The sequence below is a fragment of the Hemiscyllium ocellatum genome, chromosome 14 (assembly GCF_020745735.1).
Source record: "Hemiscyllium ocellatum isolate sHemOce1 chromosome 14, sHemOce1.pat.X.cur, whole genome shotgun sequence".
Lineage (NCBI taxonomy): Eukaryota > Metazoa > Chordata > Chondrichthyes > Orectolobiformes > Hemiscylliidae > Hemiscyllium > Hemiscyllium ocellatum.
The window spans coordinates 13,205,062-13,227,005 of record NC_083414.1 but is presented as its reverse complement, the minus strand read 5'-3'; the positions used below and the strand labels follow the sequence as shown (position 1 = coordinate 13,227,005).

At 42.8% G+C, this 21,944-nt stretch overlaps 1 protein-coding gene across 3 annotated transcripts in view; it reads right to left on the bottom strand.

Moving 5' to 3' along the window:
• The window catches only part of usp4 (ubiquitin specific peptidase 4 (proto-oncogene)), a 94,335-nt gene extending 73,285 nt beyond the window's left edge, over nt 1–21,050 (bottom strand). For 2 of the 3 annotated variants that reach the window (XR_009645428.1, XM_060835372.1), the window contains exons 1-2: nt 20,864–21,050; nt 4,657–4,784 (exon numbers count right to left, since the gene is read on the bottom strand). Coding sequence is in view for 2 of the 3 variants with exons in the window: in XM_060835372.1 (XP_060691355.1) it covers nt 4,657–4,784; nt 20,864–20,952 (217 nt within the window). In the remaining variant the exon portion in view is untranslated. The remainder of the gene's footprint in view (nt 1–4,656; nt 4,785–20,863) is intronic. The other variant, XM_060835373.1, reaches the window with a different exon arrangement.
• Between the last annotated feature and the right edge of the window lie 894 nt (nt 21,051–21,944).

Sequence of the window (21,944 nt, the reverse complement as noted above, 5' to 3'; positions counted from 1 at the left end):
ACAGTACTCCATCTGGTCCCATTATTTCCCTTGGATTCACACAAAGGAAAACTGATCTGACCTCTGATGCAGTGACTGTTGGGAAAGGTTCGATCAGGAGTTGTTGGATTGGTGTTATCTCTCCGCCAAAATTCTGCTCAAAGTGAGCATAGAAACGTTGAGACGATCTGGGAGGGATGTGTCATTGTCTGCTATCTTGCACTGTCTCTTTTTAGAGCCTGTGATGCGATAGATGCTGGGTGTCCGTCTGGGTCTCTAGTTTGGATCGGTATTGGTCCTTGGCTATCTTAGTGGCTCTGCACAGGTCATACTTGGAGTCCTTATATTTGAGTGGATGTGCAGATCTGAAGGCACCATGCCTGGTTTTTTACCAGGTTGTGTGTGTCCGGATTCATCCAGGGTTTCCCCTTGGGGAATACCCGGACTGACTTCCTCGGTATGCAGTCCTCCACACACTTGCTGGTAAAGTCTGTGATGGTGAAGGTGTACTCGTTCAAAGTACTTGCAAACTGTTTGAACAGGGCCCAATCAGCTGATTCCAGACAGCACTGGATCTGTATCCACGAGGGGGAGGTCTCTTGCTTGAGCTTTTGCCTGTAAGCCGGGAGAAGCAGCATGGCATTATTGTCGGAGTTCCCAAAGTGAGGGTAGGGGATGGAGTGGTAGGCATCTTTTGCAGTGGTGTAGCAGTGGTCTAAAAGTTCAGCCCCCTGGTGGGGCAGGTCATGTTCTGGTGGTACCTGGGCAACATCTTCCTTAAATTGGCTTGATTGAAGTTACCAGTTACACTTAACAGGGCCTCAGGGTATTCCATCTCCACGGATGGTTTCTTTCTAAGATACCACAGAGGTTTATAAGTACCTGTGATTACGTGATGACAGTCACTGGTTGGCAGCTAACTCATAATACAGGCAGGATTTTATGGGTAGCAACTGAACTATTCTGAACCACTCAGACAGTTGTCAACAGGAGCCAAGGATGTCACACAGTCACCGCTCTTCAATCCGACCTCGATGTTCGTACAGCATTTCAGCCAAGCAGCCTGTTTCAGCAGTTCTATTTTAGAAAGGACACCCAACATGAACTGACAGAAACTAAGTTTTTAGACTGCAAGGAGGTAAAGCTATATCGTATCAAAACATTAGACCTGATCATAGTTCACACAAAAAGTGTGAGAATCTGGAAAAGAATCTTCCTCTATTTGAAACATTATAAAGTCCACAGCAATGTAAATACCAATACTTTTAAACTCCTAAAATGTATTTTTATTTTAATAAATTACAATTGACATGGGGGGAAACACTAACAGACTACTACATGCAACATTTAGCAAAAATATTTAGCATAAATATTTCTTGAATTATAAAACAATTAATTCTACTCCTAACAAGTTTAGATGCAAAAGATGAAAATTTATGAAAAATGTGTCTTGTTGGGAGGGCCTTTTACAACATGCATTTAAAATACTGACCTACTTCCATGTTTCTGCTTATGCTGCCATGATACACTTGATAGAAAACATCCAAGAACAACTTGGAAGCAACTCAGTGTCCTCTAAAGATCGAAAGGCACCCAAATTTAATCTGGTGCATTCCCACAGCAGCAAAGACTCGTTTAGGAACTGTAAGCTGGAGATCAAACTTGCACTTCAAAGAACAGGATGACTTTCTAAACTAAAAGTCTTCTGCTTCGACATGGTCTATATCCCTATATTCCTTGCCTATCATGTGTCCGTCAAGATGCCTCTTAAGTGTTGCTACTGTATCTACTTCTACTGCATCTTCTGGCTGCGCACTCCAGGCACTTACCATCCTCTGTGCAAAATCAAACTCACTTCTCATATCTCCTTCAAACTCCCTCCACCCCCCCTCCCCCCCACCCCACCCTTTACCTTAAAATTATGGCCCTCCAGTAAATGATATCATCCTGGGAAGAGTTCTGACTATCCATGCTGCTCAATTTTGTAAACCATTAGCAGGTTGCCCCTCAGCTTCTAACTTTCAAAAGAAAACAAACTAATTTTATCCAATTTCCCCTCATAGTTCATACCTTCCAAACCAGGCAAAACTCTGGCAAACAATTTCTGTACCCTCTCCAAAGTCTGCACATCCTTCTGGTAGTGTGACATCCAGAATTTTACACAATATTCCAAATGGGGCCTAACTAAAGTTCTATATGGCTGCAACCTGACTTACCAATTTTTATACTCTATGGCCCGACTGATGAAGGCAAGCATGGGCATATGCCTTCTTGACCACCTTACCCACTTGTGTCACCACTTTCTGAAAACGATCCAACTGTACATCTAGTTCTCTTTGTACATTTATAAGGGTTTGCCATTTACTGTGTACTTACCTGCATTAGATCTTCCAAATGAAATTGTATTTAAAGTTCCTCGAACATGGCAATATTATTTAAACCCGTTTAAATAGCTTTACAGAATCACCCTTAGAAAAGATCTGGAGTCGAGCTATATTTTTAAGAAAATGGTGCAAATAACATTGCAAATTTCTTCTCTGCAAACTAGCAAGAGACATTGAGTTAACTGCATTTAAAGTTGTGAAAAACATTTCTGCTTTCAAAATAAATGGCTCTTTCACACATGCTTATCAAAATAGAACCACACATTCAAAGCCACATTCGTTTAAAAAAACAAATAATCAGATTTCAACTAGATATTGGTGTAGAGCTCAAGTCAGAATCCTTTAAGGATAAGGTTAATGCATTTGTTTGGGTTACAAACACTCAATTCCACAAGCATATTCTGCCATTGTGTGTTATAGACAATTGACACTGCAACACCAATTGCCCATTTAATTCTCATATTTTGATATCCTTACTTTGCAAGAATTAGTTGATTTCAATTTTGAAAATGCCCAGATTAGATCACCCACAAACTTATAAAATCAAAAGAATTATAAACCAAGTTAATGCAAACTGACATCACAATGTCATCACTGTAATCATCGTTTCAATGTGGTGTATCATATTGCCACCTGATTAAAATAAGGCCATTATTTCCATTCGGCTTTTTGATTATTTTTCGTATATCTGCACCAACTTATTACTTCTGCATCTGAACACAAATCCTATTCCTCATTCATTGTTCCTAGTTTCGTAGCATTAAAAAAAGTTTGACTTATCACTCAAATTCAAAATGGGTAACTTTGGATCTCCCAGACTTGAACTGCTTGTCTTCCAAACAGTTTACATACATATTTGTTCTGCAGTGTCTTATTACAATTTTCTGCTATCACTACAAAATATAGTGTGCCTCCTGACTTAGTCCCATTTGGAGCTTGGTGTACCAATCTATTTCTTCATACTTAATTGTTAGTACTGCCATACATAGAAATATGATGGGCTAGATGGCTTTCTTCTTTACTAGAAACTTTGATTTATGGTATTAGAAAAAAATTGAAGCCAGGCAACATAGACAATGAATTATATATACAAATATTAAAGCCATTTGCTTTTCAGGCTATAAACCTGACAGGATTACAATAATTTTATGTTTCAAATAACTCCCAACAAAAATGCACTAATTGAAACAAAGATATTTTATGCTCAATGAAATATACACTGCCTAAATTACAAGTGCACAGTAGTCAAAAGGTGAACATACTTCCATTGATAGTGAGTTTGGAAAAGATTTGTAGCTCAAGTTGAGGTCCTGTATGTGCGTTTATTCGCTGAGCTGCAAAGTTTGTTTTCAGAAGTTTTGTCACCATACTAGGTATCATTATGTGAGCCTTCGATGAAGCACTGGCAGCATGGCCCACCTTTTATTTAGGTGCTTAGGTTTCCTTGGGTTAGTGATGTCATTTCCTGTTTATCTCAGGGGGTGGGAAATGAGATCCAATTCAGTGTGTCTGTCAATAGAGTTCAGGTTGGAGTGCCTTGCTTCGAGGAATTGTTGCATATGTATCTCTGTTTGGCTTGTCATAGAATGGATGTGTTGTCCCAGTTGGAGTGGTGTCCTTCCTCATCTGTTTGTAAAGATAGTAGTGAGTGCGTCATGTCTTTTTGTGGCTGGTTGATGTTCAGGTATCCTGGTGGCTAGTTTTCTGCTTGTTTGTCTAATGCAGTATTTGTTACAAAATACAAGGATTGTAAACGTTAGTTTTGCTTGTTGACTCTATAGGGTTTTTCAAGCTCATTAGCTGCTGTTTTAGTGCATTGGTGGACTGCCAGGATGCCAAAAGGTCTGATTAGTCTGGCAGTTGTTTCCGAGATGTTTTGATGCAGGGGAGAGTAGCTAGGGTTTTTGGACATGTTTTGCCTGCTTGTTTGGGTTTGTTGCTGAGAAATCGACAGATTGTATTCATTGTGTTCATCTTCGAACAGTATAGATATGGTTTCTTTAGCCAGGCTGATGTTGATGGACACCACTTCGACAGCAACAACACATCCATCATACATCACCACAGAAAATGACATCACCATCCACAGGAAATCTAAACACAAGTAAAAAGTGGGCCATAGCACCAGTGCTTCACCAGAGGCTCACCGATATGTTACCTAGTATGGTGACGAAACATCTGAAAACAAACCTCCAACTCAGCGAGCAAACTTTTATCTATACGCTCACTGAAACCACAACAAATCTAACATCTGCATTTAAAACCATGTTCAACAGTGTTCAACTTTAATTACCTGCAAAGAGCCCAGAATTATCAATGGGGCCTGGAAACATTCCATGTTCTCCCACGTTGTACATGTCCCAGCTGTCGAAACCCACATATTTTTTCCATTGTTTAAACCACCTACTGTCTATTAGGAACCTGAAAATCAAAACAAGTTATTTTGAGTGTATGAGATTATTATTTCCCCCACTAATTGAAACAATTTCAATTATTTGCAATAATAATAATTCCTTTAAAGTAGGGTTGCAGATAGATAGGGTAGTGGTTGGAGTATTGAAGAGACCGAGGATGGGTAAGAGGCCAGCACGGGGTGTCCTGATGGATGGGGTGTGTTGGAGGCAGGAGAAGGAGTCGTCAGAGGGTGGGAGGGAGTCCTGGTTGGAGAAGTAGACGCGGAGGTGAAGGCGGCGAAAGAATTGAATGAACGAATTCAACATACGGCGAGACATCGAACAATTCTTTCGCCGCCTTCGCCTCTGCGCCTACTTCTCCGAGGACTCCGCCCACCCTCTGACGACCCCATCTCCTACCTCCAACACACCCCATCCACCTGGACACCCCGTGTTGGCCTCAATCTCTTCATAGCCAACTGCCGCTGTGACATTGACCGCCTCAACCTCTCCATCCCTCTTACCCACTCCAACCTCTCACCCTCAGAACGTGCAACCTTCCACTCCCTCCGCTCCAAACCCAACCTCACCATCAAACCGACAGACAAGGGAGATACGGTGGTAGTTTGGCGCACCGATCTTTATATTGCTGAGGCTAAATGCCAGCTCGTGGACACCTCCTCCTCCTGCCCCCTTGACCATGACCCCACCTCCCATCACCAAACCATCATCTCCCAGACCATCTATAACCTCATCACCTCAGGGGATCTCCCATCCACTGCCTCCAACCTCATAGTCCCATAACCCCGTACCGCCCATTTCTACCTCCTGCTCAAAATCCACAAACCTGACTGCCCCGGCCGACCCATTGTCTCAGCCTGCTCCTGCCCCACCGAGCTCATTTCTGTATACCTTGACACGGTCCTGTCCCCACCTACGTTCGGGACGCCACCCACACCCTCCACCTCCTCCATGATTTTCGCTTCCCCGGCACCCAACGCCTTATCTTCACCATGGACATCCAGTCCCTATACACCTCCATTCCCCCATCACGAAGGCCTCAAAGCCCTCCGCTTCTTCCTTTCCCACCAAACCAACCAGTAACCTTCCACTGACTCTCCTTCGACTAACTGAACTGGTCCTCACTCTTAACAACTTCTCCTTCCAATCCTCCCACTTCCTCCAAACCAAAGGAGTAGCCACGGGCACCCGCATGGGCCCTAGCTATGACTGCCTCTTTGTTGGATATGTGGAACAGTCCATCTTCCACAGCGACACTGGCACCAATCCCCACCTTTTCCTCCGCTACATTGATGACTGTATTGGCGTTACCTCGTGCTCCCACGAGGAGGTTGAACAGTTCATCCACTTTACTCACACCTTCCACTCTGACCTCAAATTTATCTGGACAGTCTCAGACTCCTCCCTCCCCTTCCTAGACCTCTCCATCTCTAGCTCAGACGACTGACTCAACACGGACATGTACTATAAACCGACTGACTCCCACAGCTACCTAGATAACACCTCTTCCTACCCTGCCCCCTTTAAAAATGCCATCCCATATTCCCAATTCCTTCGCCTTCGCTGCATCTGCTCCCAGGAGGTCCAATTCCAATACCGAACCACCCAGATGGTCTCCTTCTTCAAAGACCGCAATTTCCCCTCAGACGTGGTTGACAATGCTCTCCACCGCATCTCCTCCACTTCCCGCTCCTCTGCCCTTGAACCCCGCCCCTCCAATCGCCACCAGGACAGAACCCCACTAGTCCTCCCCTACTACCCCACTAACCTCCAGATACATCGGATCATCCTTTGTCATTTCCGCCACCTCCAAACAGACCCCCACCACCAAGGATATATTCCCCTCCCCAACCCTGTCAGCGTTCCGGAAAGACCACTCCCTTCGCGACTCCCTTGTCAGATCCACACCCCCCACCAACCCAACCTCCACTCCTGGCACCTTCCCCTGCAACCGCAAAAAATGCAAAACTTGCGCCCACACCTCCCCCCTCACTTCACTCTAAGGCCCCAAGGAATCCTTCAATATCCATCAGAAATTCACCTGCACCTCCACACACATCATTTACTGCATCCACTGCACCCGATGCGGCCTCCTATACAATGGGAAGACAGGCCGCCTACTTGCGGAACGTTTCAGGGAACACCTCTGGGACACCTGCACCAACCAACCCAACCGCCCTGTAGCTGAACACTTTAATTCCCCCTCCCAGTCCGCCAAGGACATGCAGGCCCTTGGCCTCCTCCATCGCCAGACCATGGCAACACGACACCTGGAGGAAGAGCGACTCATCTTCCGCCTAGGAACCCTCCAACCACAAGGGATGAATACAGATTTCTCCAGCTTCATTTCCCCTCCCCCTACCTTTTCTCAGTCCCAACCCTCAGACTCAGCACCGCCGTCTTGATCTGCAATCTTCTTCCCGACCTCTTCGCCCCCCCCCCGACTATCATCCTCACCTTAACCTGCTTCCACCTGTCGCATTCCCAACGCCCCTCCCCCAAGTCCCTCCTCCCTACCTTTAATCTTAGCCTGCTTGGCACACCCTCCTCATTCCTGAAGAAGGGCTTATGCCTGAAACATCGATTCTCCTTCTCCTTTGATACTGCCTGACCTACTGCGCTTTCTCAGCAACACATTTTTAAGCTCTGATCCCCAGCATCTGCAGTCTTCACTTTCTCCTAACATCCTTGTAAATCTTTTCTGAACCCTTTCAAGTTTCACATCATCTTTTGGAAGGATGTTGTGAAACTTGAAAGGGTTCAGAAAAGATTTACAAGGATGTTGCCAGGGTTGGAAGGTTTTAGCTGGAGGGAGAGGCTACATAGGCTGAGGTTATTTTCCTAGGAGCGTCGGAGGTTGAGGGGTGACCTTATAGAGGTTTAGAAAAACCATGAGGGGAATGAGAGACAAGGTCTCTTCCCTGGGTTGGGGCAGTCTAGAACTAGAGGGCATAGGTTTAAAATGAGGGGGGAGAAGTTTAAAAGGTACGTAATGGGCAACTTTTTCACAGAGGGTGGTGTGTGTATGGAATGAGTTGTCAGAGGAAGTGATGGAAGTTAGTACAATTAAAAACATTTAAAAGTCAGCTGGATGGATATTGGAATAGAAAGGTTTTGGAGGGATATGGGTCAAGTGCTGGCAAATGGGACTGATTAGGTTAGCATATCTGGACGGCATGAACGAGTTGGACCTAAGGGTCTGTTTCCATACTGTATATCTCTATGATACAATGTTTTTGGATCCTTCAGTGCAAGTGTCACTAGCAAGGCTACCATTTGTTGCTCTTAAAGCAAATCATTTCAGAAGGCAGTTAATTGTCAACTGCATTGCTGTCGGTCTGGAATCACACAGGGCAAAATGGAGTGGAGTAGCTGATATCTGCCCTTCTCACTCTGAAGGGATTCTCGGAATCAAATGGACTTTTATAAAGATCTGGCAGTTTCAGGATCATTATTAATACAGATTTGTCTTCTAAAATTATAGATTTAATTAGTTAACTGAATGTAAGATTCCCCCAGATAACATGGTGAAATTTGAATTGTAACTCTGAAGCATTAGTGCATGCCTCTGGATTACTAGTTGTATAACATTACCACGATGCTACTCTCCTTGAATGCCACAAAAATTAAACTGAAGTTAAAATGATACAAGACATTACTTGCATGCAACACTTTTTTCCTATCAAGGTGCTGCCTTTTTGTCTGTTATTTTGGCTATGAATGTTTAAAATTCCTGTAATTGCCATTATCTCGGTGAAAAGTTAAACCATAAATGCCAAAATTATCTCAAACTCAACATTGCTCACACTTTAATGGTAGGTTTTTCCATTTATGTAGCTTAATGACAGAGATCAATGTAGCACCCACATGGTAATCACCTTAACCTGGAACCTCCTCAACATATCCTTATCAGTACCACACTGTCATATGTTTACTCGTGGATTGTTGACTTAAACATTAGTGCTTTGAAAAGAGATTGGAAAATGTTACCATATTAGAACTTCTTGCATTCTGAGGCAAAAGTACTAACAAAAGTCTTTGCTATTCTTTGACAGCACATAGAAAATAGAACAGTACCATTCATCCTTCAAACTGACTTACATATCCTTCATTGGGTAGACACATGGAAGGTAGTACAAGAGTTGCTTAAATGTCCCTAATGTTTCTGACTCTATTACCACTGCTGGCAGTGCATTCCACACACCCACCACTCTAAAGAACCTACCTCTGACATCGCTCCTAAACCTCCCTCCAATCACCTTAAAATTAAGCCCCACTTGACAGCCACTTACACTCTGTTAAAAAGTATCTGGCTATCCACTCTATGCCTCTCATCATCTTGTACATCTCTATCAAGTCACCGCTCATCGTTCTTCGCTCCAATGAGAAAAGCCCTAGCTCCCTCAACCTTTCTTCATAATGCATGCCTTTTAGTCCAGGTAGCATCCAAGTAAATCTCCTCTTCCACATCCTTTCTATAATGAGGCATCCAGAACTGAACACAATATTCCAAGTGTGGTCTAACCAGGGCTTTATCGAACTAGCATAACCTCACAACTCAAACTCAAGCCCCACTGTTAATGAAAGCGGACATATCATACGCCACCTCACAATCCCATCCACATGGCTGGCAACTTTGAGGGATCTGTGGATATGGACCCCAAGATCTCTGTGTTCCTCCACACTGCCAAGAACACTGCCTTTCACCCTGTATTCTGCATTCAAATTCGACCTTCCAAAATGAATCATTCCACACTTTTCCAGGTTGAATTCCATCTACCTCTTATCAGCCTAGCTCTGCATCTTATCAAAGTCCCTTTGCAGTCTACAACAGCCCTTCACATTATCCACCACACTGCCAGTCTTTGTGTCAGCGGCAAACTTAGTCACCCACCATCCACTTCCTTAGCCAAGTCATTTATAAAAGTCACAAAGAGCAGAGATCCCAGAACTGATCTCTGTGGAACATCACTGGTCACCATGCTTCAAGCTGAATACTATCACCATCTGTCTTCTGTGGGCCAACCAATTCTGTATGCAGACAGCCAGATTTCCTTGTATCCCATGCTTCCTTATTTCTGAATTAGCCTACCATGGAGAACCTTACCAAATACCTCGCTAAAATGCATAAACTAACTTCAATGTATTTTGTGACATCCTCAAAGAATTCAATAAGGTTTGTGAGACATGACCTGCCCCTCAAAGCCATGTTGACTACCTCCAATCAAACTATGGTTTTCCAAGTAATCATAAATCCTGTCTTTCAGAATCGTCTGTGATAACTTGCCCACCACAGACATAAGACTGACTGTTCTGTAATTCCTAGGAAAATCCTTATTCCCTTCCTTGAACAAAGGAAAAATATTTGGCACCTTCCAATCATCTGGTATTATTCCAGTGGACAATGAGGATGCAAAAATTGTTGTCAAGGGCGCAGTAATCTCTTCTCTTGATTCCTGTAAGTAACCTTGGGTATGTCTCATCTGGCCAAGGGGACTTATTGTCCGGACTTGTCCCGCTCCTTTTCCACCTATCCACTCCACCTTCTCCTCCCTGACCTATCACCTTCATCTCCTCCCCCACTCACCCATTGTACTCTATGCTACTCTCTCCCCACCCCCACCTTCCTCTAGCTTATCTCTCCATGCTTCCAGCTCACTGCCTTTATTCCTGATGAAGGGCTTTTGCCCGAAACGTCAATTTCGCTGCTCGTTGGATGCTGCCTGAACTGCTGCGCTCTTGCAGCACCACTGATCCAGAATCTGGTTTCCAGCATCTGCAGCCAATGTTTTTACCTAAGGGGACTTATTTATCATTCTGTTTTTCAAAATTTTCAGTATACCCTCCTTCTTAACAACAACCTGTTCAAGCATATCAGCCTGTTTCACGCTGTCCTCACAAACGTCAAGGTCCCTCTCAGTAGTGAATACTGAAGCAAAGTATTAATTCTGGACCTCCGACTCCAGGCACAAGTTCCCTCCCCTATCCCTGATCAGTCCTACCCTCACTCTGGCCAGTCTCTTTTTCCTCACCTAAGTGTAGAATGTGTTAGGATTTTCCTAAATCCTACCTCCTCAAGCTTTTCCATGCCCTTTTTTTTAGCTCTAAGTCCATTCTGTTCTCACCACACAAACACAACAGGCACAAGAGCAGGTCAGAGGCAAAGAATACTGCTGCAAGCAACCAACCCTCTGATTCCCCAAAGCTCGTCCATCATCCAAGGCACAAATCAGAAGCGTGATGGAAGATTTCCCAACCATCCAGATAGGTGCAGCCCCAACACAGTCAAGCAGCTCAACACCATCCAAGACAAAGCAGCCCACATCAACAAACATCCACTCCCACCACCACTGATAGTACATGCTGCTGCTACTGAGTATCTATAAGATGCAACACAGAAAATCAAATGATTAGGTAGTATCTTCCAAAACCAAATCCATCTTGAAGGACAAAGGCAGCAGACACATGGAACACCATCTGTAAGTGCCCCTCCAAGCCAGTCACCACCCAACTTGGAAATGCATTGCTGTTCCCCCAAAATCACATAAGCATCATTGGTTCAGACAGCATTTGCTGCTCGCCCTTATTTAGCATTGGGAAGGTGATGGCGAGCTATCTTCTTGAACCAGTAAAGTTCACACAGTGTAGACATATCCACAGTGCTGCTCGAGATGGAGCTCCAAGATTTTAACCTAACGACAATGAGGGAGCAGATGATATAGTCCCAAGTCAGGAAACATGCAGCTTAGGGGGGAACTTGCAAACTATAATGGCCCCATGCATCTGCACCTTTTTCCTTCAAGGTGGCACTGGTTGTGGGCTTGGAATGTGCTGTCCAAGGAGCCTGGGTGAGTTACTGCAACACATTTTGCAGATGGCACATGCTGTTGTCAACGTGCATTGGTGGAGGAGAGTGTAAAATGTTTATAGTGGAGGATACAATACCAGTCATGTAGGTTGTTTGGTCCTAGATGGGATTAAAATGTGTATGTTGGAGCTGTACTCATGCAGGCAAATGCAGAGTGTTCCTTTATAATCCTGAATTGTGCCTTGCGAGGACAAGCTTCGGACAGTCAACAGGTGAGTTAGTCACTGCAGAAGTCGTAACCTCTGACCTGCTCTTGAAACCACACTATTAATATGGTTACCAATTCAGTTTCAGGGCAATGGCAACCGCCTAGAAGATGTGCATCTCCGTTTAAAAGGTTTTGAATCGAAGCTCCACACCAGGACATTTCAAGACACAGGCAGAAACTGAAGGAGTTGTGCATTGTCAGAGATGCTGAATTTCAGATAAGAATTTAACAGAAGTCCAATTTGTCTCTGATGATGGGAAATGTTCTTCCACTGTCCTGATTAAAACTCCTCCTTCATTCAAAACATAAATGGTCTTTGTATTATGTAAAGATTGGAGGTACTGGGTAAAGTTAAAATAAAAGGATGATCATAGAACTGAAATTTTATAACTATCAGGAAAGACTTTGCAGATTCTTCCTTGCTCCACAAAATAGAAGATGTCTGAACAGAAGCTGGGTTATAAAGGAGATATTGGGTAGATCTAGGTATGCTTTCACATCGGTAGTTGCTCAAAATTAGGAGTAATAAATCAAATAAGCAACTCAAGAAACTTTTTTTTAAAATGCAGAGATCAGTTAAGATTATGGGGTGTGCTATTACATGGAGAAAATAGATGTATTTAAAAGAATGCTAGATATTATGATGTGTTGAGTAGAAGGATACATTGGCAGAATTAGATGAAAATGGAAGAAAGAAAGGCTTCTGTGGTGCATAAACAATGACTGTAGAATGTAAATTCTACATAAGAATGGTTTGCACAACCATGCTGCATGCAAAATTAACTGTAGTTTTAGTTTTACAGTTGTAGCTACATTTTGTTAACACAAGCCATTGGTTATGAAGTACGTTGAAATGCCCCCAGGAATTTAAAGACATAATGAATGTTTTACTTTATCAAAGAAAGTATCTAATCTGTGAGGTGATCATTATTGCAGCTCCCTGTCACAGGTTCAGGACTAAATCATTTTGCTCAAAGTACACAAATTGATTTTTGTAAACTTCCAAAGCATTACTCTCTGAGCTTGCAGCTAAAATCCTAGACATCAGTACCTGATCAATTTCTGCCTGCCAACATTGCGTTCCAAGGACACAATATCACATCTATTACATTAATGAAACCAATCTTTTCACTTTCTAATTCCACACAAGCTTATGGAATCAAAAATCTTTTAAACAGCAAACTGCTCAGTGAATACAACCATTCTTCACTAGTTTAATGCTTAAAGACATATATAAGATCAAGCCATAAACAAAATTGGGTTAACTGCAGAGATTACATGACCTAAAAGAAAAGGAGGCAGCAGGTACAGGCTCAAAATGAGATTTTAATGGCTAACTGGGAGTGCTACACCAAAGGTTTAATGATTGGGGGTTCCAGTAATTCTATCATTGGATTCTGCTTGCCCTGTGATGTATTTTATGATAAATAAAGCAGTTATCAACAATATTTATTCACTTCTTCCTTGGCTGGTCACCTCAGAACTGCAGATGAGATCTTCTCTTTCACAATGCTTCTAAGACATTTCTTGTTTTGAATCAGGCAGATGTTTTAGATTTACAAGGATGATAGCAGAAATGCATGGATATGCATATCAAGAAAGAACGAACAAACAGGTTGGGTCCTTTCTCTTGAAAAAAAGCCTGAGGGGTGACCTCGTAAGTCAAAAACGAACTTGCAAAATATGCAAGCTTTTAATAGAGTGGAGACAGCAAGAGTGTTTCCATGTGTAGACAACGCAAAAGAAGAAATCTAATATCAAATTCAGAAGAAATTTAATTCAAGGGATGTTAACAATGTGGAACACGCTATCGCAAGCAATAATTGAACAGTGTAAATGCATTTAAGAGGAAGCCAAACAAACATTTGGGGAAAGGAGAAATAGATCAAAACAGTCAATTTAGATCACAAACGATAGGAAAAGACCTGAGTGGAATATAAACATAAGCATGGCCTGATTTGGTGGAACTGCAATGTTCTCTGCCATATGACCTATTCAAATCTTTGCAAATTGGCATCTTTGATCTACAGAAGAATCGCGATTATTCAAATTTTGGATTATCCCAAGAAGATTTCAGGATCCGCAAAAACATTATATCAAAAGGCAAGTGTATTCGATTTACCTGTAGTGAAGAACATGTGAAAACACTGCCAAAAACAAAGAAACAAAAGCAGCTCAAGCAACAGTGACTGGATATTTTTTACGTAACGGTTGTTACACGGCCCTTTGCAAAAGTAAGTGTTTAACAGCATTCCTGTCACTTTACCCGGCCATTCATGAGAAAAATGGCAAGAATGTAAAACGCATGCGCGAGGAGGTGCTTCGGTCTTTCTATCGTGACACTGAATTCCCGGAAACTGACAAATGCTCTTGCGATTGTAGAAGCTATTCGGGACCTTGTTTACAGGAAATGCAGTCTTCAGCACTCCTTGCCAAATGCTAATTTCTGCTGCATTTTTAAAAAGTTATCTTGTGTTATCATTGCTTTATTCTGTTCATGTGAGATTTGTGTCTTCTTGCGCTCAATATATTACACAGAACATAGAACGTTACAGCGTAGTACAGGCCCTTCAGCCCTTGATGGTGCGCAGACCTGTGAAATTAATCTGATGCCCCTCTAACATACATATGAATAATAATGGATCAATGTATGTCCAATGCCCATTTAAATGCCTTTAAAGTCAGCGAGTCTACTACTGTTGCAGGCAGTGCATTCCACACCCCTACTATTCTGAGTAAAGAAACTACCTCTGACATCTGTCTTATATCTATCAACCCTCAATTTAAAGTTACGTCCCTTCATGTTAGCCTTCACCATGCGAGGAAAAAGGCTCCTACTGTTCATCCTATCTAACCCTGATTATCTTACACGTCTCGATTAAATCACCTCTCAAACTTCTCTCCAACGAAAACAGCCTCAGTTTCCTCAGCCTTTCCTCATAAGGCCTTCCATCCATACCAGGCAATATCCTAGTAAATCTCCTCTGAACCCTTTCCAAAGCTTCCACATATTTCCTAGAGTGCAGTGACCAGAACTGTACGCAATACTCCAGATGCAGCCGTACCAGTGTCTTGCACAACTGAAGCGTGAACTTGCGGCTCCAATACTTGATCCCCCATCAATAAACGCCAACATACCATATGCCTTCTTAACAACCTGATCAACCTGGGTGGCAACTTTCAGGGATTTATGCACCTGGACACAGATTGCTGTTTATCGACACTGCCAAGAATGTTACCATTAGCCCAGTGCCCTGCATTCCTGTTATTTCTTCTGAAGTGAACAACCTCTCACTTTTCCGCATTAAACTAGATTTGCCACTTCTCTGCTCAGCTCTGCATCTTATTTATGTCCCTCTGTAACCCACAACATCCTTCGCCACTATCCAAAACTCTGCTTACCTTAGTGTCATCTGTAAATTTACTACACATCCTTCTACACACACATCCAGATCATTTATAAAAATGACAAACAGCAGAGGTCCCAAAGCAGATCCTTGTGGCATTCCACTGGTAAATGAGCTCCAGGATGAACATTTCCCATCAACCAGTACCCTCTGTCCTCTTTTAACCTGCCAACTTCTGATCCAATTCTATAAATCACCGTCAATCCTGAAACTCTGTAATTTGGGCAATAGCCTACCATGTGGAACCTTATAAAACGTCTTATTGAAGTCCATTTCAACATCAACTGCTTTACCTTTATCCACCTGTTTTGTCACCTTCTTGAAGAACTCAAAGTGGTTAGTTAGGCACGATCAACCCTTCACAAAACCATGTTGACTCTCTCTAATCAACTTATTCCTTTCCAGATGATTATAAATCCTATCTCTTGTAAGCTTTTCCAAGACATGACACACAACCAAAGTAAGGCTCACTGGCCTATAACTACCAGGATTATCTCGACTCCCCTTCTTAAACAAGGGAACAACATTTGCTACCCTCCAGTCTTCTGGCAGCACTTTTGTCGACAATGTTGACAAAGGTCAAAGCCAAAGGCTCTGCAATCTCCTCCCTGGCTTCCCAGAGAAGAGGATAAATCCCATCTGGCCAAGGGGTCTTATCTATTTTCTGATCTGCAAAAATTGCTAAAACTTTCTCATTGTCAACCGAAATGCCATCTAATCTAGTGGCCTGTATCTCTGTATTCTCACAAACATTGCCCTTTTCCAATGTGAATACTGAGGAAAAATACTCATTAAGCACTTCCCTACGTCCTCATTAAAATTATAGATTTAAACAAATTCTCCGGTAGAACATAGCATTAGATCAACATGGCTTTCCTCGTTTAAGGTAAAATTGATGATCTGACTAATCAATTATCCGAACAAAATAGTACCCGGCCATCTTGTTTGGATAATCAAGGTTCCTCTGTACTGAGTTTCTGTGGAAATGTAACATCAAACATAAGTGTTTGAACAAAAGGGCACAGCATTCAGTCTTCAATTTACATCTTATTAAATGCTGTCAATTCAATTGCAGAACAGTCAACAGTATTTAAGGGGAAGGTAAAAAAGTACAAGTAGTAGTGAATGTGGGGTTACAATAATAGGTTTAGAGTCAGAGAAATGTACAGCATGGACACAGACTCAAGTCCAACACGCCCATGCCGCATAGATATCCTAACCTAATCTAGTCACATTTTCCAGCACTTGGCCCATATCCCTCTGAGCCCTTCATATTCAAATACCCATCTAGATGCCCTTTAAATGCTGTAATTGTCTCCACCACTTCTTCTGACAGCGTCATTCCATACATGCACCACATTCTGTGTGAAAATGTTGCCCCTTAGGTCCCTTTCATATCTTTCCCCCCTTACCTGGAATTTATGCCCTCTAGAGATAAAGAAAGATAAGAGGAGACTCAAGTGGAGCAGCAACAGCAAATGGCTGACTTCAGAACAGTTTATCCGAGAAAACCTATACAACTGAATCAACTCAAACTCATATTCCTAAAAGAGATGTGATAGATTCACAACTTTTTAAATCCAAAAGTTGAAAAGATACAGGTAACAAGAATCAAGTTAACAAACCTCTTTCTTGAAGTAGGGCAATATGTGCATGGAAGAACCTATCATTTCTATCTAGCACACGATCCTGATTTGTTGTCCTATCACTATTTCTTCATGTTCCTGGATCATAATCCTGAAATTCTGTACTCAACAGTATTGTGAAATGACCTGCACATACATGAGCAATTTGAGGCAACACACCATCTCCTGAAGGGCAATTATGGTATGGTCTTGCCAATGGCATCCACATCCCAACAGCAAAACTTTAGTGCAGTGCAACAGTCAGCAGGTGCCCATAATAAGCTCCATTAAACTGTATTCATTGCCAGCCTTGCAAATCCCCTTTTGGGAATAACCACAACACAATAAACCACAAGCACTGTTTCTGATACCTATGAACACATTTGAATCCTAATAAAGATTTAACAGTTCACAAAAAAATTCTATGATGAGAATTTCTCTTCCTGTTCCCCAATGTGACTGATCCACTGACCACTGGCAGAGGTAATTTTCTTATAGCTGCCTGCATTCTAATTGCTCCCTCTAACTTTTCTTAGATCTTCTTTCACTTCATTTTTTTTTAAATGCAATGAGGTGTAGTAAGAATTGCTTCATACCTTTCTCGGTTTCTTCTTTCATTTTATGTATTTATACACGAAACTGAAAGAAATAGTATGCTGATGATTTCTACTACTACTACTGATCCAAGGCAGGCATTTCAAACCAGTAGAAGTTTTGACATCAGTCTACAGAAATGGACTGGAAGAGTTTAGTTGATGCTTAGTCTGTCGTTGACAGTGCATCAAGACTTTTTTTCTTCTTCAGTATTCATTGCGTAAATATGCTCAGTTTCACATTCATAGCTTTATTCTAATATTTTGCATTTGCCCTGACAAGTTTAGTTATATACAATGCCAAATATCACCATTTAGAATTTTCAAAATACGCTGCATCTAAAGCATGAAGACAAGTAGTTGCTGACGTCACTCAATATGTAATTGAACTCAGTACCAACATTGTGCAACAAAAATGAGAGCCTTAAAGTTTTTGGCCCATCAAAAAAGACCATAAAAGTTCAGAATGTGCAAGCACAGGGTTGAACTGAACAGTCAAGGATTTTGAGAAATTTTTATTTAGGGAAAAAAGGCATTTTAGAAACATTCTACAGAAGGCATAATTATTGAAGCATTCAAATGGCATGGAGACTGAGTTAAACAGTCAAGGGACAACAGTGAAACGGTCAGGTGCTTTCAAACTTTTGCTCCCAATAATAGAGCAGAAGGATGAGAATACACAGTTGCAGACAAAAATGAGAGCAAAATTCCACCAAGTTATAAAGTAAAGCGCCACATTATCTGTTTTAACTATGGAGGATGAATGTTGTCTAAGACTATTGGAGGACTCACCTGCTCTTTCTGGGATAGTGTGAAGGGACATTTTATATCCACCTCAATCTACTATCTACCATCAACAGACTATCTACTGTACTATCTTCTAGATGAGACCTCTGATAATGAAGCAAATGTCGCATTCCCCCAGAGTATGACACTCAAGTAGATTCAGTGCCAAATCTGATTAAAAGATTTGGATACACAACTTTCTGATTCAAATACTACCAGAACCAAGGTTGAAATGCACAGATGAACAGCTCAAATTATTAAAAATGAAATTTTCATAATGAAAATATTTTCTTTTATTTACTCTACATGAAAATAAATTACATGGGAAATGTTACCTCTTTCTATTCATTTACTGAATGGAGTGTCAATGACAAGACCAGGAGCATTCATTTGTTCATCCTTAATTATTCTTGACTGAAAAGTTTGTTTGTTCTTTTAAGAGGGTATTTAAAGGTTAACTACACTTTTGTAGGTCTCTTGATTTCACCTCCGGTTCTTTTGAGGTTGGTAAATGGGGTCCAAATCAATATATTTGTTAATGGAGTGTCGGTTTGAACGCCAGGCCTCTAGGAATTTCCCTACATGTCTTTGTTTAGCCTGTCCCAGGTTGGATGTATTGTCCCAGTTGAAGTGGTGTCCTCCTTCGACTACGTGTATGGACACTAGCGATAGTTGGTCATGTCTTTTGGCGCTCATGCATCCTGGTGGTTAGCTTCCTGCCAGTTTGTCGAATGTAATGTCTGTCGCAGTCCTTGCAGGGTGTTTTGTATTGGTATGGGGTCCTTTAAATTCATCATAAGCTGTTTGTGTGTTGGCAGTTTTGTGGACTACCATGATGCGTAGGGGCCATGGTAGTCTGGTCGTAATCTCTGAGATGTCCTAAATGTGTGGTAGGGTCGCTAGAGTCTCTGGGTATGTTGTGAATTCTTGTTGAAGTTTGTTGCGTAGGAATCTGCAGATTGCGCTTATCGGGTACCCGATGCTCCTGAATACATTGTACAGGTGTTTTTTCTCGGCTGCTCTTAGTTCTTGGGAGCTGCAGTGCATTGTGGCTTGTTCTTTATTCTTTAATGTAGCTCTGTTTGTGGGTGTTGGGATGATTGCTCCTATAGTTCAGTATCTGGTCAGTGTGTGTGGCTTTCCTGTAAACGCTGGTCTGCAGCTCTCCATTAGCTTTTCATTCTACTATGATGTCTAGGAAGGGGAGTCTGTTGTTGTTCTCTTCCTCTTTTGTGAGCTTTATACTAGTAAGGATGTGTCTCATAAAATTTGTTTTGTTTTATTACGACAAAAAGGTGTCATTTACATCACGGACTCAAAGGTTGAGCTGGATTGTGGGGACAGCTGTTCATTCTAACCTCTGCATAACTGTTTCTGCTAAGAGTCCTGATAATGGTGATCTCATAGGTGGCCTGTTGATTTGTTTGTCGGTCTTGTCATTGAACGTAAAGCAGGTTGAAGAATGACAGCTGTCAACACTGAAAGGTGAGCCTAGAGCAACACCCTCTTTCTTCCTTTCTCCATGGGCAAGTACCTACTTTCTGTTTGCAACAGTAAAATGAGCTTGCTAATTAAAGGTACATGGCATAGTAATGCATTAGTATGCTACTTTTAAAAAATTATTCTGGGAACATATGCACCCTTAATTCCATGCAAGTCATGCAACAACAAAATACTTCGATAAACAGTGAATTTAATTCCCACAATGGAACAGCTGGGCCATCAAAAGCGAGTTGTGCTTGAAGTGAAAATTCTTAAATGCATTAAGGATGTAAAACCAGCTAAGAGATGGCGCTCTCTCCTGTTCTAACGAACTTGAAATTCATACCCACAAGGATAAAATTCTTAAAATGATTGACTACCAAAAGTAAAACAAAGCCGTCACAAGATAGTTCCTTTGAAATAATAGATTGAAAGTATTAAGATATTCTTAGAAATTAAAAGGAGCTGGCAAAATGGGGCAAGGTACAGTATGATTTGGCAACCTCCCAACTGTCGGAAAAATTGCTGTGCGTATAACAAAGTTCACATAAAACTGCAGTGTCATTTACAGTAAAATGTTATTACAACTGTGCGTGCTGCGGGCCGCTGGCGAGCAGTCAAGTCTCAACATAAACAGAGTAGGATCACAGACCTTAATATTTCGAAATATCCGGTCTAAGGTTGGAAGGAACCTTTTAAAACAGCCTCCTTCGGGGTTTAGTGTTTTCTTGGCTGGAAATTGTTGTAAGGTACTGGCTTTGGAGGCCACGTTGTTGCACCGGAATGGGGAAAGAGAGATGCTGTTTGTGCGGAGGGTCGCCAGCTGGGCCGCACTGGGACCGGGGGGGTCGGTTCACTACCGGAATCCCGAGGCCTATACCCATCACATGGCAAACCGGCCTACTCCCTACCCCAGCTCTGCCAGAAATTTGACCCTCACGTCCCGACTCACCCTAAGCCCCATTTTATCCCAATCCCTCGCTTCAGCCCCAGCGACTGAGGAGGAAGAGAAGGGGGAAATGGGCCTTACCCACGGCCTTCACCCTGACCCTGAGGCGTTAAATCACCGCCGCGACGACCACCCACCCCCCTCAAAACTCCTGAAGCCTTCCCATACCACGAATCCCCTTTCTTGAGGGAGGTATTCAACAAGTTCCCGATCTCGTTCTTCTGGCTCTCCAGATCCGGGACGCCACCTTCCGCCATTACTCTCACCGACACCGAAAGAGTGAAGAGAAGGAGCGCGAGCGAACCGAATCCTGTGGGAGGCGGGGCTGGTGGAGTGAGGGGTGAACCCCATACAACGCGCACGCGCGCCGCCGCCACCACCCCCCCCTCGACCGGGCCTCCCAAATGCGCAACCGCGCTGCCCCGCCCCCCGGGTGGTAGGGGGAGGGGGAAGGGGAAGGGGACGAACGTCCACCACCCTCTACGTCATTGCGTCATCCAAGGCCGTGGGGGCGGGGCGGCCGCTGTACACACACAAAAAAAACAGTCGGTTGCTTAGCAACCACCGTCCCCTTTTCCCCACCACACCAAACCGGCGGTGTTCACACAAGTCCTGACTAAAATTCAAACATAAATCATTTATCTTCCCCCGCCCCTCGTCTTTGGGAATGAACAGAATTTACCTCCACGGACTAACAGGAGCGGAAATGACCTGGAAGGTAAACTTGGGTCATCCAGCTAGAATTTCACCCCCTGGGTGGTGGGGTCCACAACTAGAGGGCACAGGTTTAGGGTGAGAGAGGAAAGATATAAAAGGGACCTAAGGGGCAATTTTTTTCATGCAGGAGGATGATGCGCATATGGAATGAGCTGCAAGAGGGAGTAGTGGAGGAGGCTGGTACGGTTACAACATTTAAAAGGCATCTGGAAGGGTATATGAATAGGAAGGGCTTAGAGGGATATGGGCCAAATGCTGGCAAATGGGACTAGATTAGGTTAGGATATCTGGTCTGCATGGACGAGTTGGACCAAAGGCCTCTTGATGAAGGGGTCTTGCCCGAAACGTTGATTCTCCTTCTTCTTGGATGCTGCCTGACTTGCTGTGCTCTCCCAGCACCCCACTCTGGACTCTTGTCTCCAGCATTTGCAGCCCTCACTTTGTCCAAGTTGGACCAAAGGTCTGTTTCCATGCTGTATATCTCTATGACTGTAATGGGCTGGGACTAAGATGATCAGAAACTCCACTAAAT